The sequence below is a fragment of the Mobula birostris genome, chromosome 8 (assembly GCF_030028105.1).
Source record: "Mobula birostris isolate sMobBir1 chromosome 8, sMobBir1.hap1, whole genome shotgun sequence".
Classification (NCBI taxonomy): domain Eukaryota; kingdom Metazoa; phylum Chordata; class Chondrichthyes; order Myliobatiformes; family Myliobatidae; genus Mobula; species Mobula birostris.
In genome coordinates, this window is record NC_092377.1 from 163,606,699 (window position 1) to 163,624,000 (window position 17,302).

Here is a 17,302-nt window from a genome sequence, read left to right on the forward strand (position 1 = left end):
TCAGGCTATGGCGTAGGGATCCGCGTAGGCTCTGTGCAGGGTTCGCGGCTAAGCCATACCTATGGCGTCGAGTTGACACAGAAGTATAAATCAGCATATACTGTGTTGGCGCCAGAAGTGTGGTGACACGTATATTCATAGAAAAGTACAGCAGGCCCTTTGGCCCATCTAGTCCGTGCCAAACCATTTAAACGGCAAACTCCCATGAACTTGAGGGCTGCCCCCAGTGCATCCTTGGCCATTGTTGTTCATTGATACACTTCATGCTGCGTTTTTGTGTACATTTCTACGTATGAGTGAAAAGTAAAGCTAATCTAATCTTTATTTCGTGTACCAGTCCTTAGTCGTGTATTTTGTACCATTTCTATTTTATCAGTTTGCTGTGAAACATGAATTTGCCTGTTGTCCCCTCACAGGAATTTCAGCCTGTGTTGTACTTAACTAGTATCACAGTAAGGTATTTTGATGGGACTAATCTTGGTTTAATTAGCATTTTGAAAGGCTGGGAAAGTAACTTCATTCTAGTGTTATTAATATTTATAAAGGCCTTTAAATAAGTCCAGTAAGATATAGAAGCAGAATTAGGCCACTTGGCCCATCAAGTCTGCTCCACCATTTCATCATGCCTGACAAGTCCCATCTGCCCGAAGCGACTGGTTTTGAGTAACCCATGTTTTCTTCTCCTTCTGTCAGTAGAAACGGTTCCGCTGGGCTTAGTTGCTAAGGCACATGTGAAGGGCAGGAGCTGGACTTGGTTGTCAGAGGTTATTTGAGATGCGTGCTGTTGGGAGCGTTTAATAGGTAGTGGAAGTTTATCCCCACTACCACTCCCAGCTGTAACAAGCTTAAGAAACCTGTGGTCTGACCAGTGCCTAGTATTATCCTTACCTCCTTGCTTTCATATTCCAGTCCTCTGGAAATGAATGTCAACATTGCATTTGCCTCCCTGGCTACCCACGAAGTCCTGCTGAAGGGTTTTAGCCCAAAATGTTGACTGTATTCTTTTGCATAGATGTTGGCTGGCCTGCTGAGTTCCTCCAGCATTTTGTGTGTTGCTTGGGTTTCCAACTTCTGTAGAATCTCTCTTGTTTACCCACTCAACCTGCAAGTTAAACTTCAGGGAATCCTGCATGAGGACGTCCAAGTCTATTTGCACCTCTGATTTCTGAATTTACGCTCTGTTTGGTTCTGGTTTTCTGCATTACTTATAAAATATGGTCTGATCTTCATCTAAGTCACAATAATAGATAAACACAATCTCCCTTAACTTACAACACAAGTAATTGTACTTTTTATGTCTTTATTCAACACATTATTCAATTATTCACAGTCCAGGCTGGAAAAAGTATGTGAACCCTTGTATTTAATAACTGGTAGAACCTCCTTTAGCGGCAGTAACCTGCACCAAACTTTTCTTGTAGCTGCAGATCAGAAAGCTAAAAGAATGTAACCAGCAGCTTAGAGAAATTTAGCTTTGTGGCGGGATTCTGTGCTGTTAATGCAGTTTAAGCTTACTGAAGTGACCTTCAGGAACAAAAGAAGCTCCAAGATAAAATAGAAACAGAATATTAGCTTTGGAGCTGGCCAGGCCCCAGAGCTGATAAAGAAGGTGAAAGAACTGTGACATGAGTCATGTTGATGGGAGGGGAGGAGTGAAGAGGGCAGGAGGTGGGGAACGGGCGGTCAGGAGAGGGAGGGTGAGGTAATGTCATGTTTTGTAACTTCAGAACATTAATTCAAAGGAAGACACAGGACTGAAATGTAAACAACAGGGATTCTGCAGATGCTGGAAATTCAAGCAACACACATCAAAGTTGCTGGTGAACACAGCAAGCCAAGCAGCATCTGTAGGAAGAGGTGCAGTCGATGTTTCAGGCCGAGTTTCAGGCAACACTTCACCTGTGAGTCGACTGGGGTGATATACTGCGTCCGGTGCTCCCGATGTGGCCTTTTATATATTGGCGAGACCCGACGCAGACTGGGAGACCGCTTTGCTGAACATCTACGCTCTGTCCGCCAGAGAAAGCAGGATCTCCCAGTGGCCACACATTTTAATTCCACATCCCCTTCCCATTCTGACATGTCTATCCACAGCCTCCTCTACTGTAAAGATGAAGCCACACTCAGGTTGGAGGAACAACACCTTATATTCTGTCTGGGTAGCCTCCAATCTGATGGCATGAACATCGACTTCTCTAACTTCCGCTAGGCCCCACCTCCCCCTCGTACCCCATCTGTTATTTATTTTTATGCACACATTCTTTCTCTCACTCTCCTTTTTCTCCCTCTGAATATACCCCTTACCCATCCTCTGGGTCCCCCCCACTTGTCTTTCTTCCCGGACCTCCTGTCCCATGATCCTCTCATATCCCTTTTGCCTATCCCCTGTCCAGCTCTTGGCTCCATCCCTCCCCCTCCTGTCTTCTCCTATCATTTTGGATCTCCCCCTCCCCCTTTCAAATCTCTTACTCACTCTTCCTTCAGTTAGTCCTGACGAAGGGTCTCGGCCCGAAACGTCGACTGCACCTCTTCCTAGAGATGCTGCCTGGCCTGCTGCGTTCACCAGCAACTTTGATGTGTGGACTGAAATGTAACTCCAATTTCATGTTTACTTCACATTTTTGAATATAATCCATAATTAGTGAATATTAAATTATTCTATTCAAGCTTGAAGATATCATTACTGTGAATGTCTATATAGTTGTATTATTGTATTAGTATACTCTGTGTATAGTTAAGATGCATTCTCTACTGAGTTGGAGTTTATAGCCAAGCAGAAGGAGTGTTGTATAGTTGTACGAAAAGGTTTGTGAACCCTTTGCAATTACCCTGTGTTCTGCATTAATTACACATAAAATGTGGTCACAATAATAGACAAACACAATATGCCTAAACTAATAACATGCAAACAATTGTAATTTCAATGTCCTTATTGAATACATTGTTTAATCGTTCACAGTCCAGGTTGGATAAAGTATGTGAACCCTTGTATTTAGTAACTGGTAGAACCTCATTTAGCAGAAATAACTTCTACCAAACGTGTCCTGTAGCTGCTGATCAGACTTACACAGCAGCAAGGAGGAATTTTAGACGATTCCTCCATACAAAACTGTTTCAGTTCATCAACATTTCTGGGATACCTTGCATGAACAGCCCTCTTCTGGTCACGCCACAGCATCTGAATTGGGTTAAGGTCTGGGATCTGACTTGGTCATTCCAAAACACAAATTGTCTTCTTTTTAAATCATTGTTATTGATTTATTCTTTTTTGGATCATTGTCCTTTTTGCATCATCCAACTTCTGTTAAGCTTCAGGTGACAGGCTGCTACATTAACATTCTCCTGTAAAATGTCTTGATACAATTTTGAATTTATTGTTTCCTCAATGATTGCAAGCTGTCCAGGCCCTGAGGCAGCAAAGCGGCCCCCAACCATGATGCTCCTTCCACCAGGCTTCATCGTTGGGATGAGGTTTTGGTGTTGGTGCACAGTCCCCTTTTTCCTCCAAACATAGCGATGTGCATTTCTCTCTAAAAGTTCAATTTTTGTCTCATCTGTCCACAGAAAATTGTCCCAGAAGCATTGTGGAGCAACCAGGTGGTCTTTTGCAAACTTGAGATGTGTAGCAATGTTTTCTTTGGAGAGCTGTGGTTTCCTCCGTGCTGTTCTTCCATGAACACCATGCTTGTTCAGTATTTTCCTTATAGTGGACACATGAACAGAGATTTTAGCAAGTTCTAGAGATTTCTGCTATTACCCTTGGGTTTTTATTTTCACCTCCTTCAGCATTGCCCGTCGTGCTCTTGATGTGATCTTTGCAGGATGCCCACTCCCTGGGACAGTAGCAACAGTATTAAATTTCCTCTATTTGTAGACAATTTCTCTTATTGTGGACTGATGAACACTCAGGTCTTTGAAAATGCTTTTGTAGCTTCTTCCAGCTTTATGCGTCTCTACAGTTCTTTTAAGGTCCTCTGAAAGTTGTTTTCATCAAGGCACAGTGCACGTAAACAGATCTTTCTTGAGAATAGCAGGCTCTGTCAGAACCGGACTTGGTGTCTTTTTTTTATAGGACAGGGCACCTGTACAACCCACATCTCTAACCTCAGCTCATTGATTGAAGCATCTGACTCCAATTAGCTTTTGTGGAAGACAGTACCCCAGAGGTTCACGTACTTTTTTGAATCTAGACTGTGATTGTTTAAATGTGTACTGTACTCAGTATTGATGAGAAGTACAATTGTTCATGTGTTATTACTGTAGGCTGTTTGTCTATTGTTGTGACTTAGATGAAGATCAGGCCACGTTTTGAGTACTTAATGCAGAAAACCAGGTAACTGCAAAGAGATCACAAACTTACAACTGTATATTTAATATTTCAACAATATTTGAGTAATCGTGTGTATATTTTTAAGCATTCTTCATTTAATTAATGATGGGTAATATGTAAAAATATGTGAATTGCATATGTCATCACCCTACCAGGTGATAAGTGCATGCCTCATTTAAAGTAAAGACGAAATTAGAATCACGTTTTGGGCTCCCATGTCTTCCTTTGAATTAGTTTAATGTTTTGAAGTAACAGAACAGGTAGGGATGAAGAGGAGGGAGTGGGATACAGTGCGAATGAAACCATGGGAACAGATATAGGCCTTTCGGCCCATCGAGTCTACCCTGCAATTTGATCATGACTGAATTGTCCCCCTCAACACCATTGTCCTATCTTCTCCCCGTAACCTTCGAGACATTACTAATCAAGAATCTGTTAACCTCTGATTTAAATGTGCCAAATGACTTGGCCTCTATGGCTGTCTTTGTGAATATGGTGATCCATTGCTTCATAGATTTTGGTCACCTTGTTTATGTTGCTCAGAATAGTGTGAATTCCAAGAGTGCCTGTTGGTATAATCAGTCAGGTCTGCAGCAGTACAGTGCAAGACATAAAGATTACTGTAAGTTACAAGTTCTTGCTCATCTTGTTTTGTTGATAATTACTGAGTCTATTCACATCACATTTATTGAAGTTTGATTATTGACTTTTGTGCATGTGACCTTTCTGCTAATTGTTGAATGCTCTATTGTCTTGTAAATTGATGGTTGCTATTTACGTTGTCTGTTATGGTATTGTCCCGTGTTTTATGCTTGGCGTTGAACGTGAATCAATCAATTCTGGTACATTTCACATACTGGCTATAAAGTGATTCTGGATGAGAAATATAAAAAAAGTGCAAAGAAAAGAACAAAATAGAGAGGTAGTCTTCATGGACGGATAAGAAATCTGATGGAGGGGAAGAAGCTGGTCCTAAAACATTAAGAATATGTCTTCAGGCTCCTGTACTACTCCTCTGACGAGAAGAGGACATGTTCTTCATGATGGATTCCACCATCTTGAAGCATTGCGTATTGAAGATGTCCTTGGTGGGGACCCTAGTGCCCTTGATGGAGCAGGCTAACTCTACAACGCTCGGCAGCTTTTTCCAGTCCTGTGCATTGGTGCCACCATACCAGACAGTGATGTAACCAGTCAGAATGCTCTCCACCGTAGAATTTGCTAGTCTTTGTCACAAAATCTCCTGAAACTCCTAATGAAGTAGAGCAGCTGGCATAACAACACCTTATATTCTGTCTGGGTAGCCTCCAACCTGATGGCATGAACATTGACTTCTCTAATTTCCGCTAATGCCCCACCTCCCCCTTGTACCCCATCCGTTATTTATTTATATACACACATTCTTTCTCTCTCTCTCCCCTTTTTCTCCCTCTGTCCCTCTGACCATCCTCTGGGTTTTTTCCCCCTCCCCCTTTTCCTTCTCCCTGGGTCTCCTGTCCCATGATCCTCTCATATCCCTTTTGCCAATCACCTGTCCAGCTCTTGGCTCCATCCTTCCCCCTCCTGTCTTCTCCTATCATTTTGGATCTCCCCCTCCCCCCTCCCACTTTCAAATCTCTTACTAGCTCTTCTTTCAGTTAGTCCTGACGAAGGGTCTCGGCCCAAAACGTGGACTGTACCTCTTCCTAGAGATGCTGCCTGACCTGCTGCATTCACCAGCAACTTTGATGTGTGTTACTTTCTTTGTGTTGGGCCCAGGGCAATGTGTTCTCCATGGGGAAATGCTGGTGTTCGGATAGTCCAGCTGCTGTGGGAACTGACTGGGCCTGCTGATCTCTCGGTCAGCTTCACATGTTCCTGGCTGGCTGCTTCCCATTCTTTCTGTTGGCCATCTTCTGCAGCCGACCGAACCACCATATTTAAAACATGCAGGGCTATGTGGAATCTGGAAGCCTACTGTGCATGTCTATTCATTAATCTGATTTCGCCTTTGAATTAGTGAAATTTATTTGTCATATGTGCATCGAAACATACAGTGAAATGCATCATCTGCATTCACAACTGGGGGCAGCCCACAAGTGATGCCACATGTTCCAGTGCCTACATAACATGCCCACTGTGCTCAGGGTGGCAGGTGGCATAATAGTTGGCACAATGCTTTACAGTGCCGGTGGCCCAGGTTCGATTCCTGCCGCTGACTGTAAGGAGTTTGTACGTTTTCTCCCTGACCGGGTGGGTTTCCTTCGGTTACTTCAGTTTCCTCCCGCAGTCCAAAGACTGACTGGTTGGTAGGTTAATTGGTCATTGTAAATTGCCTCATGATTAGGTTAGAGTTAAATGGGTATGTTGCTGGGCAGTGTGACTTGGAAGAGCCTGTTTTGTGCTGTATCCCAATAAATAAATAAATAATACAGAACATGAAACAACACAACAAGCAACATAACAGCTAAACAAGCCCCATTCTTCCCTCTCATCCATGCACATATGTACACGGTCCTTTAAACCCTAGATAGGCCGTTGTCTTTGACTTCTAGCTGTCTCTGACCCAGGCTTGCAGATATTGGGCTTCGACTTTCCCAGTGGACGCAGAGATTAGCAGATTCAGCTCTGGCCAATAACATCATTGGTGTATTTTCCTGTCTTGCAGTTTGTTCTCCTTGTCAGTGTGAGGGATTTAGATTTTAGTAATTTATCAGTCAGCAGGAAGAGGCTGTTCAGCTATTCAAGCTTGCCTGGATTAGAGAGCTCGAGTTATAAGGAGAGACTGGATGAGTTGTGATTGCTTTCGGTGAAGCTGAGATAACAATGGAGATGTATCACATTGTGAGAGGCAGAAATAGCCAGAGTCAATTTCCCATTTGTGGGGTGGGTGGGTTGGCATGGTAAGTACTTTAGAGCGCTATTTGTAAGTTCAGGATTCATTTCCCACTGCTGTCTGTAAGGGATTCATATGTACTCCCTGTGACTGCATGGCCTTCTTCAACATGCTCCGGTTTCCTCCCACGTTCCAAAGACTAGTGAGTTGTGGGCATGCTATGTTGGTGTTGGAAGCATGGCGATAGTTACGGGCTGCCCTGTACGATGCTCGCTGTTTAATTTCACGCAAAAGACACTTTTCACTGTATGTTATGGATGTTGGCTCTAGCACAATCTTCACTGGTTTAATTTGATGCAAAAGTTGCTTTTGCCTATGCATTTGGATGTGAGAGGTACAGAGAAATATCCAAACATACAGTGAAAAATGTCGTTTGCATCAAATTAAAATTATTTTGTCTTGTATGCCAAATTCTAGTTTCCTTGATCAGGAGACTCCTCCTTCCATTGAGCCCAATTTTTTTTTTTGTCTTTCCTCTTATTCTTCTACGCTCCAGAAAAGTCACTTTCCAGCTCAGTGTTCCTGCCAAGTGACAACCTTGCCATTCCATGAACCAGTCTGGTAAAATTCTGCTGCACTCCCCGAACAGCATGTTAGAAGCACAATTTGTACATAAAGCTCCAGGTGTGATCTCACCGTGGCCCTATCTAATTGTGGCACTCAAATGCTCCAGGACAAAGAGGTTCCCAATCTGGGGTCCACGGCTCCCTTGGTTAATGGTAAGGCTCTTACTTACTTGCTGCCTGTTATGCCATTGGCGTTTAGAGCAGCATTGAACATCCTCCATCGCTGCCTATCCTTGGCTATCTTCTCTATTGTCCCCAGGTGTGGTTTGGAGTCATTATTTCTGCCTCTAGTGTATGTCAGCAAGTTGTCTTTGGTCTCCCGCTTTTCCTCAGCCCTTCAGGGGTCCAGTGAAGTGCTGTCTTGACGATGGAGTTGACTTCTCTTCTCATCACGTGTCCAATCCATCTCCAACGTTTCCTCGTGATGATTGTGGTCATGTCCTCTTAGTGACACTGAAGGAGTAGGGCATAGTTGGAGATCTTTCCTGGTCAGAAAAGACGGAGGATAATGGTAAGGCTCATTGGCATAAAAGAAGTTTAGAAACCCCTGCCCTAGTGTTGAAGGCCGGCATACAATTTGCCTGCCTAGTTGCCAATGGGCAGCACCTTAGCACCGTGTGTTACAGCACCAGTGATGAGTTTTCAATTCCCGCCACGCTGTGTAAGGAGTTTGTACATTCTCCCTGTGACCACATGTTGGTGCTGGAAGCGGGTGAGGCATGCGGGCTGCCCCCGTGCAATCCTCAGACTGTGTTGGTCTCTGCTGCAGTCACCATCTGCCTGTGTTGATCAGTCATCCTCGCCCTCTTGTTATCTGCTGTCGGAGGAAAGTGGAGGAGTCTTGGGATCCATGTTGCTTAGAGAGGCTTTGGATTCGTTTTGGGAGACTTGGGGTTCACGCTGTACCTGTTCCTGGATTCTGGTTACTCTTTGTCTTGTGTTGTTTTTGAGTGGTTTAATTGGGGCAATTGATGGAGTCTGAGGCACTTCACTGCAGAATGCTTCACCCTGCAAGCTGCAGTGGGTTAACAGCAGGACGCTGAACTGAATGCTACTGGCCTCCTGGTTTGATGTTTGAGATTCTGTGTGGTGTTTGCTTGCTTTTTGCCAGAGGCACAGTTTGTTTTCATCGCACATTGGGGGCTTGAAGCTTTCTTGAACAGGTTTCATGGTAGTTCCATGGAGTACAAAGAAGGTTCACCAGATTGATTCCTGGGATGGCAGGACTTCCATATGATGAAAGACTGGATGAACTAGGCTTGTACTCATTGGAATTTAGAAGATTGAGGGGGCATCTTATTGAAACGTATAAAATCCTAAAGGGATTAGACAGGCTAAATGCAGGAAGATTGTTCCCGATGTTGGGGAAGTCCAGAACGAGGGGTCACAGTTTGAGGATAAAGGGGAAGCCTTTTAGGACTGAGATTAGAAAAAGCTTCTTCACACAGAGAGTGGTGAATCTGTGGAATTGTCTGCCACAGGAAACAGTTGAGGCCAGTTCATTGACTATATTTAAGAGGGAGGTAGATAAGGCCCTTGTGGCTAAAGGGATCAGGGGGTATGGAGGGAAGGCAGATACAGGGTTCTGAGTTGGATGATCAGCCATGATCATACTGAATGGCGGTGCAGGCTCGAAGGGCCGAATGGCCTACTCCTGCACCTATTTTCTATGTTTCTTTGTTACCTGGCTATCTGTGGGGAAGATGAATCCCAGGGTTGTTTTCTCTGTATATACTTTGATAATAAACGTACTTTGAATCTATAAAGAACTCTTGTTCATTAATTTTCCAAATCTGTCAGCATTTAGAAGATGTATGCACTCAGCAGTTCTGAGTTTAATCAAGTACAAGTGGAGGATTAGGAGTGGACAGGGTGAAGTTGTTTCCAGTAGTGGAAGAGGCTAGAACCAGAGGCACAGCTGCAGAATAGAAGGATGTCTCTTTAGATCAGAGATGAGAGAGATGGAGGGGAACAGGTGGATGTCGTATTCTTGGACTTCCAGAAGGCACTCGATGAGGTGCCGCACAAGAAGACTTATAAGATACGGATGCATGGAGTCGAAGGATGTGTATTGGCGTGGATAGTGGATTGGTTAACCAATAGAAGACAGAGAGTTGGTATAAATGGATGTTTCTCTAGTTGGCAGTCAGTGGTGAGTGGGGTGCCACAGGGGTCTGTGCTGGGCCCGCAACTGTTTACTATTTACATTGATGATTTGGAAGGGGGACTGAGTGTAGCGTAGCAAAATCTGCTGATGACACTAAACTGAGTGGAAAAGCAAATTGTACAGAGGATGTGGAGAGTCTGCAGAGGATTATAGATAGGTTAAGTGAGTGGGCCAGGGTATGGCAGTTGGAATATAACATTGGTAAATGTGAGATCATCCACTTTGGGAGGAATAATAGAAGAGCAGATTATTATTTAAATGGTGAAAGATTGCAGCATGCTGTTGTGCAGAGGGACTTCAGAGTGCTTGTTTGGCTTGCAGGTACAACAGGTTATTAAGAAGGCAAACGGAATGTTGGCCTTCATTGCTGAGGGATTGAATTCAAGAGCAGGGAGGTCATGCTGCAACGATACAGGGTACTGGTGAGGCCACACCTGGAGTACTGTGTGCAGTTCTAGTCTCTTTACTTGAGGAAGGATATACTGGCTTTAGAGGTGGTGCAGAGGAGGTTCACCGGGTTGATTCCAGCGATGAAGGGGTTAACCTATGAGGAGAGATTGAGTCGCCTGGGACTATACTCTCTGGAATTCAGAAGAATGAGGGGGGATCTTATAGGAACATACAAAATTTTGAAAGGGATCGATAAGATAGAAGTAGGAAAGTTGTTTCCATTGGTTGGTGAGACTAGAACTAGGGGACATTGCCTCAAGATTCAGGGGAGAAGATTTAGGATGGAGATGAGGAGAAACTGGTTTTCCCTGAGAGTGGTGAATCTGTGGAATTCTCAGCCTAGGGAAGCAGTTGAGGCTTCCTCACCAAATATATTTAAGATACAGTTAGATAGATTTTTACATAGGGGAATTAAGGGTTATGAGGAAAAGACAGGTAGATGGAGCTGAGTTTACAGACCAATCAGCCATGATCTTATTGAATGGCAAGACAGGCTAGATGGGCCGGATGGCCTACTCTTGCTCCTATTTCTTATGTTCTTATGAATTTCTTCAGCAAGCAGGGTTTCCAACCTGGGGTTCATGGACCCCTTGCTTAATGGCATCGGTCCAAGGCATAAAAAAGCTTGGGAACCCCTGAGCCTGAGGCTGGTGAATCTGTGGAATTCATTGCCATAGGCGGCTGTGTGGGCCAAGTCATTTGAAGTGGAGGTTGATAGATTCTTGATTAGTGAGGGTGTCAAAAGTTATGAGGAGAAGGCTGGAATATGGTGTCGAAAGGGAAGGTACATCAGCCAAGATTGGTGGATCACACTCGATGGGCCAAATGGCCGAGCTCTGTCCCTGTGTTTTTTGTTCTCATAACCTCCCACTTTCCACGTGGTATTTGCATCAATGGTGTTTGTTATCCATGCTGAAGGAAGTGCTTGAGGCCGATACAACAGCTTCATTTAAGAAACTCTTGGACAGCTACATAGAGGGGAGGATCCTGGAGGGTTCTGGGCTAAATGCTAGAAATTCGGGCTAGCTGAGTGAGCACCATGGCCACCACGTCCTGTCTCCTGGCTGCACTGTTCCGACACACTTGGGTTGTCCCCTTGAAGACTTTTTCCATCCTTGTCACCGTACCTATTTTATGCCGGTCTGCTCACTCAGACATGATAAGAGGCATAAATAGAGTGGACAGCCAGCACCCTTTTTCCAGTGTGGCAATGGCTAGTACGAGACAGTGTGGTTTTAAGATGATTGGGAAAAAAAAATACAAGGGGACATCACAGGTGGGTGCATGGGACATCCATACAGTGGTGGTGGTAAAGGCAGATATATTGGGACATTTAAGAGACTCTTAAGACCAGAAGACAAAGGAGCTGAAGTTGACCATTCGGCCCATCGAGGTTGCTCCGCCATGAGCTGATCCATTCTCCCATTTGGTCCCACTCCCCCGCCTTCTGAAAAAATAAAACAAGGAATATGGTAAGATAGGTACATGATTGAAAAATGGAGGACTCTGTGGGAGAGAATGGTTACTTTCATCTTGGAGTAGGCTAAAATATCGACAGAACATTCTGGGCCGAAGGTCCTGTACCGTGCTATAATGTTCTGTGTTCTGACTTGACTTCTTGTTGGTACAGATTAACCACTTATGAAACAGGAACAAGTCAATCATTCTATCAATTAAGAACACAATTTTAGAATACTATTCACGGGGTTAAGTGTGTTATTTCCTGGTCTGAGTGATGTGTGACTTGGGGACGAAACCGCAGCTGGTAGATGTTCCAGCTTTCCTTGTCGGGTACAGGAGCCTCAGGACTCTCACCACCAGGTTCATGAACAGCCATTACCCCTCAGCTTCACCTGCCCCATCACTGAAAGTGTTCCCACAACCAATGGACTCTCTTTCAAGGACCCTTCATCTCATGTTCTCAATATTTATTGCTTATTTATTTATTATTATTTCTTTTGACTTTTGTATTTGCAGTTGGTTGTCTTTTGCACACTGGTTGTCTGCCCTGTTGGGGTGGTCTTTCGTTGATTCTATTATAACAAAATAACCAGATTGATTCCTGGGATGACAGGACTTTCATATGAAGAAAGAATGGATGAACTAGGCTTGTACTCGTTGGAATTTAGAAGATTGAGGGGGGATCTGATTGAAACCTATAAGATCCTAAAGGGATTGGACAGGCTAGATGCAGGAAGATTGTTCCTGATGTTGGGGAAGTCCAGAACGAGGGGCCACAGTTTGAGGATAGAGGGGAAGCCTTTTAGGACCGAGATTAGGAAAAACTTCTTCACACAGAGAGTGGTGAATCTGTGGAATTCTCTGCCACAGGAAACAGTTGAGGCCAGTTCATTGGCTATATTTAAGAGGGAGTTAGATATGGCCCTTGTGGCTACGGGGGTCAGGGGGTATGGAGGGAAGGCTGGGGCGGGGTTCTGAGTTGGATGATCAGCCATGATCATAATAAATGGCGGTGCAGGCTCGAAGGGCCGAATGGCCTACTCCTGCACCTATTTTCTATGTTTCTATGTAAAAGCATCCATTAGTCTTGCGAGACCACGGATCTGCGCCTGGAAAGTCTTCACTCTCCAGGGCGCAGGCCTGGGCAAAGTTGTATGGAAGACCAGCAGTTGCCCATGCTGAAAGTCTCCCCTCACCACGACACCAATGTTGTCCAAGGGAAGGGCATTAGGACCCATACAGCTTGGCACCAGTGTCGTCGCAGAGCAATGTGTGATTAAGTGCCTTGCTCAAGGACACAACATATTCCCTCGGCTGGGGCTCGATCTCACGACCTTCATGTAGCTAGTCCAATGCCACAATTCTATTATGGTTATTGGATTTATTGAATATTGAAAATGAATTTCAGGGTTGTATATGGTGACATAAATGATAATAAATTTACTTCGAGCTTTGGCTTTGGTAGAGATTGCAGGTTTGGGAGTGTTGTCAGAGTAGGCATGGCAATTAACAGCAGTCCATTTTGTAGTCGATGCACACTGCAGCCGTGCTGTATTGGTAGTGGAAGGGGGTGTCAGTCAAGTGGGCTGCTTCAATGTTGCTGGAGCTATTTTGACCCAGGGAAGTGGAGGATATTCTAATTCATGCCTTGTATGTGGTGGAAAGGTCACCACATGTGAGCAAGAACTTGGTGTTGCACCTTCCTATTGTATGTGTCTGTGAACTGATCTGAATCTGAGTCGGGTGTATAATTGTATTTGCTGAACCATGTCAGGTTGTTCTTTGTTTGTGGGACAGCTCTGCTAATTTAGACACCAGCCCCAGGTGTTAATGGAAGGTATACAGTACTTGGCCCCACTTAGTATGCAGGGTTACGCGTGAAGACTTCAAAGTTCGAAGTAAATTTTATTACCAAAGTACATATAATGAACCCTGAGATTCATTTTCCTGCGGGTATGTTCAGCAAGTCTGTAGATTGTAACTGTAACAGGATCAGTGAAAGATCAACCAGAGTGCAAAGGACAACATACTGTGCAAATATAAGTAGCAATAAATAACGAGAACATGAGATAAAGAGTCCTTTAAGTGAGGTCATTGGCTGTGGGAACATCTGAATGGACTGGCAAGTAAGTGTAGTTGTCCCCTTTCTTAAGAGGCTGATGGTTGTGGGGTAGTAACTGTTATTAACTCTGTTGGTGCAAGTCCGGAGGCCTCATGGTAGCTGTGAGAAGAGAGTGGTGGGGATCCCTGACGACTGCGCTTCACGTAGATGTGCTCAATGGTTGGGAGGGTTTTGCCTGTGATGTACTGGGCCAAGTCCACTACCATTTGTAGGAGGTCTTGAAGCAGGCAGAAAGAGTTTGTAAGGACACTACTAGGATCAGAGGGTTTGAGATACAAGCGTAAACTTACCTGGATATTCAATACCTATCAAATATTGAAAGGCCGAGATAGAGTGGACATGGTGAGGATGTTTCCAATAGTGGGAGAGTCAAAGACCAGAGGGTACAGCCTCAGAATAGAATGATGTCCCTTTAGAACAGATGGGGAATTTTCTTAACTAGAGGGTGTTCATTGCCACAGACTGCTATGGAGGCCAAATCCTTGGGTGTATTTAAAGTACAGGTTGATAGGTTCTTGATTAGTAAGGGTGTCAAAGATTATGGGGAGAAGGCCGGAAAATGGCGTTGAGAGAGAAAATACATCAGCCAAGATCGAACGGTGGAGCAGACTGGATGAGCCAAATGGCCTAATTCTGTTCTTGTGTTTTATGGATTCATAACCTCCCACTTTCTACGTTGTACTTCTATCAATCGTGTTTGTTATCCGTGCTGGAGAAAGTGTTTGAGGCAGGTACAGCGGTTTCATTTAGGTATCATGTTCCTACCCAAGAACTTCCTGGAATGGTACATGGATGGGAGGATTGTGAGGATCGTAGAAGGATCAAAGAGTACAGGGAAAATCAGCCATGATGGAATGGTGGAAAAGACTCGATGGGACATAGATTCTGCAGCTCAGGGCTTCCTGGACCCTTTGCTAAATGGTATTGGTCCATGGCGTGAAAGTGTTGTGAGCCCCTGCTGTAGATAGTTTCCCCTAACTTCGAAAACTAGGGGCTTAGGTTTAAAGTTGGGGGGGGGGGTGTAAAGATGTAAAATGGACCCGATGGGCATTTTTCCATGCAGCATGTGGATATTTGGAATGAGCTGCCTGAGGAAGTGGTACATGTGGGTACAAGATCAAAGTAGGAAAGGCTTCAAGGGATTATGGGCCTAACGCAGGTAAATGGGATTAGGTTAGAGAGGCGTCTTGGTTAGCATAGACAAATTGGGCCGAAGGGCCTGTTTCTGTGCTGTAGAACTCCATGAAGCTACGAACCTGGTCCACGGTGTTGGACGTAGGATGTCATATGAGTGCGTGACTGAGGAGTGATGTGGGGAGGTCAGGGAATCCGAGCTCAGCAAGTCTGAGGGGCGAGAACCAAATTTGGCAAGTCCAGAGTTCGGGGCCTGAAGGTTGAAACCCCCGGGTTGGCATGTTCAGAGGTCGTAGGCCCGGAGTCTGCAAGTCTGGGCCAGACTGGTGTTTGGAGGCCCGATATCTGAGAGTCCTGGGCTAAGAACTGAAGTCCTAGATGTGGGTTGGAAGTGTGTGGTGTGTGTATGTACATGGCTTGTTTTGTTTAGTCCTTGCTGCTGCTTGTGTTGTTCTGTTGCAGATTGCGGACATGCTAAGCTGGCATTGGAATGTGTGGTGATGCTTTTGTGGGCTGCCTGCAGCACATCATTGGGTGTGTTAGTTGTTAACATTAATGACTGACGCATTTCACTGCATGTTTTGATGTATGTGTGATAAATCAGACCCTCGACGCTTGGGCCTTTCTGTTTCTCCGTTGTCTCTTGCTGATGAGCGGTTTTATTACCTGGCGCAGGTGTCTGAATGATTTCAATAACCTGGACATCCCACTGGATGAGAAACAGCAGAGCAGAGAACGCGCCTTGTGTGACAAACATCCCAAGCAGGACGATGCGTGGGAGCTGGTGATGGACAGGTCCAGCTTCCGACTGTGGCGCAGACCCATCCCAGGTAGTCATCTCTACCAGTACAGAGGTAAGACCACCCTGGGAAAAGTTCAGGGTAAATTCATTATCCGAGTGCATGTACGTCACCGTATGCCACCCTGACACACTAAGTCCTGATGGAGGGTCTCGACCCATTTATTCTCTTCCATAGATGCTACCTGACCTGCGAAGTTCCTCCAGCACATGTGTTGCTCTATACTGTACATTATTGAAATTTTTTATTGATTGAGATACAGCGTGGAATAGGCCTTTGAGCCACACTGCCCAGCCACTCCCAATTTAACCCTAGCCTAATCTCAGGCCAATTTACAATGACTAATTAACCTACCAACGGGTAGGTCTTTGGACTGCGGGAGGAAACTAGAGCACCTGGAGGAAGCCCTCATGGTCATCAGGAGGATGTACAAACTCCTTGGGTGGGGATGGTGCTGAGCTTCAATTTGTAAGGTATAAATATCATCAAAAACTCGCCCTGGTCCAGCCATGTGGACACCCTAACCGAGAAAACACATTGGATTAAGTGCATTCAGCATATTCCCTTTGAACCTCAGCAAAGACCAAGTAAATTTATTATCAAAGTCTTTACGTACTACTCTGAGATTCATTTTCTTGTACGCATTTACAGGACTATTATTTAATTGGGGAGAGAATTCAAAGTTCTGAGATGCAATGGGACTTGGGAGTCCTTGTGCAGAATACCCTTAAGGTTAACCTCCAGGTTGAGTCAGTAGTGAAGAAGGCGAATGCAATGTTGGCATTCATTCCTAGAGGAATAGAGTATAGGAGCAGGGATGTGATGTTGAGGCTCTATAAGGCGCTGGTGAGACCTCAGTTGAAGTACTGTGGGCAGTTTTGGTCTCCTTATTTAAGAAACGATGTGCTGACATTGGAGAGGGTACAGAGAAGATTCACTAGAATGATTCTGGGAATGAGAGGGTTAACATATGAGGAACGTTTGTCGGCTCTTGGACTGTATTCCTTGGAGTTTAGAAGAATGAGGGGAGACCTCATAGAAACATTTCGAATGTTGAAAGGCATGGACAGAGTGGATGTGGCAAAGTTGTTTCCTATGATGGGGGAGTCTAGTACGAGAGGGCATGACTTAAAGATTGAAGGGCGTCCATTCAGAACAGAAATGCAAAGAAATTTTTTTAGTCAGAGGGTGGTGAATCTATGGAATTTGTTGCCACGGGCAGCAGTGGAGGCCAAGTCATTGGATGTATTTAAGGCAGAGATTGATAGGTATCTGAGTAGCCAGGGCATCAAAGGTTATGGTGAGAAGGCGGGGGAGTGGGACCAAATGGGAGAATGGATCAGCTCATGATAAAATGATGGAGCAGACTTGATGGGCCGAATGGCTGACTTCTGCTC

The 17,302-nt window shown here is 44.7% G+C and overlaps 1 protein-coding gene across 1 annotated transcript in view; it reads left to right on the plus strand.

The window, feature by feature from the left end:
- Positions 1-17,302, plus strand: part of stard7 (StAR related lipid transfer domain containing 7) — a 49,358-nt gene that overhangs the window by 9,012 nt on the left and 23,044 nt on the right. The window contains exon 3 of the mRNA XM_072266702.1: positions 15,781-15,959. Within this exon, the coding sequence (XP_072122803.1) occupies positions 15,781-15,959 (179 nt within the window). The remainder of the gene's footprint in view (positions 1-15,780; positions 15,960-17,302) is intronic.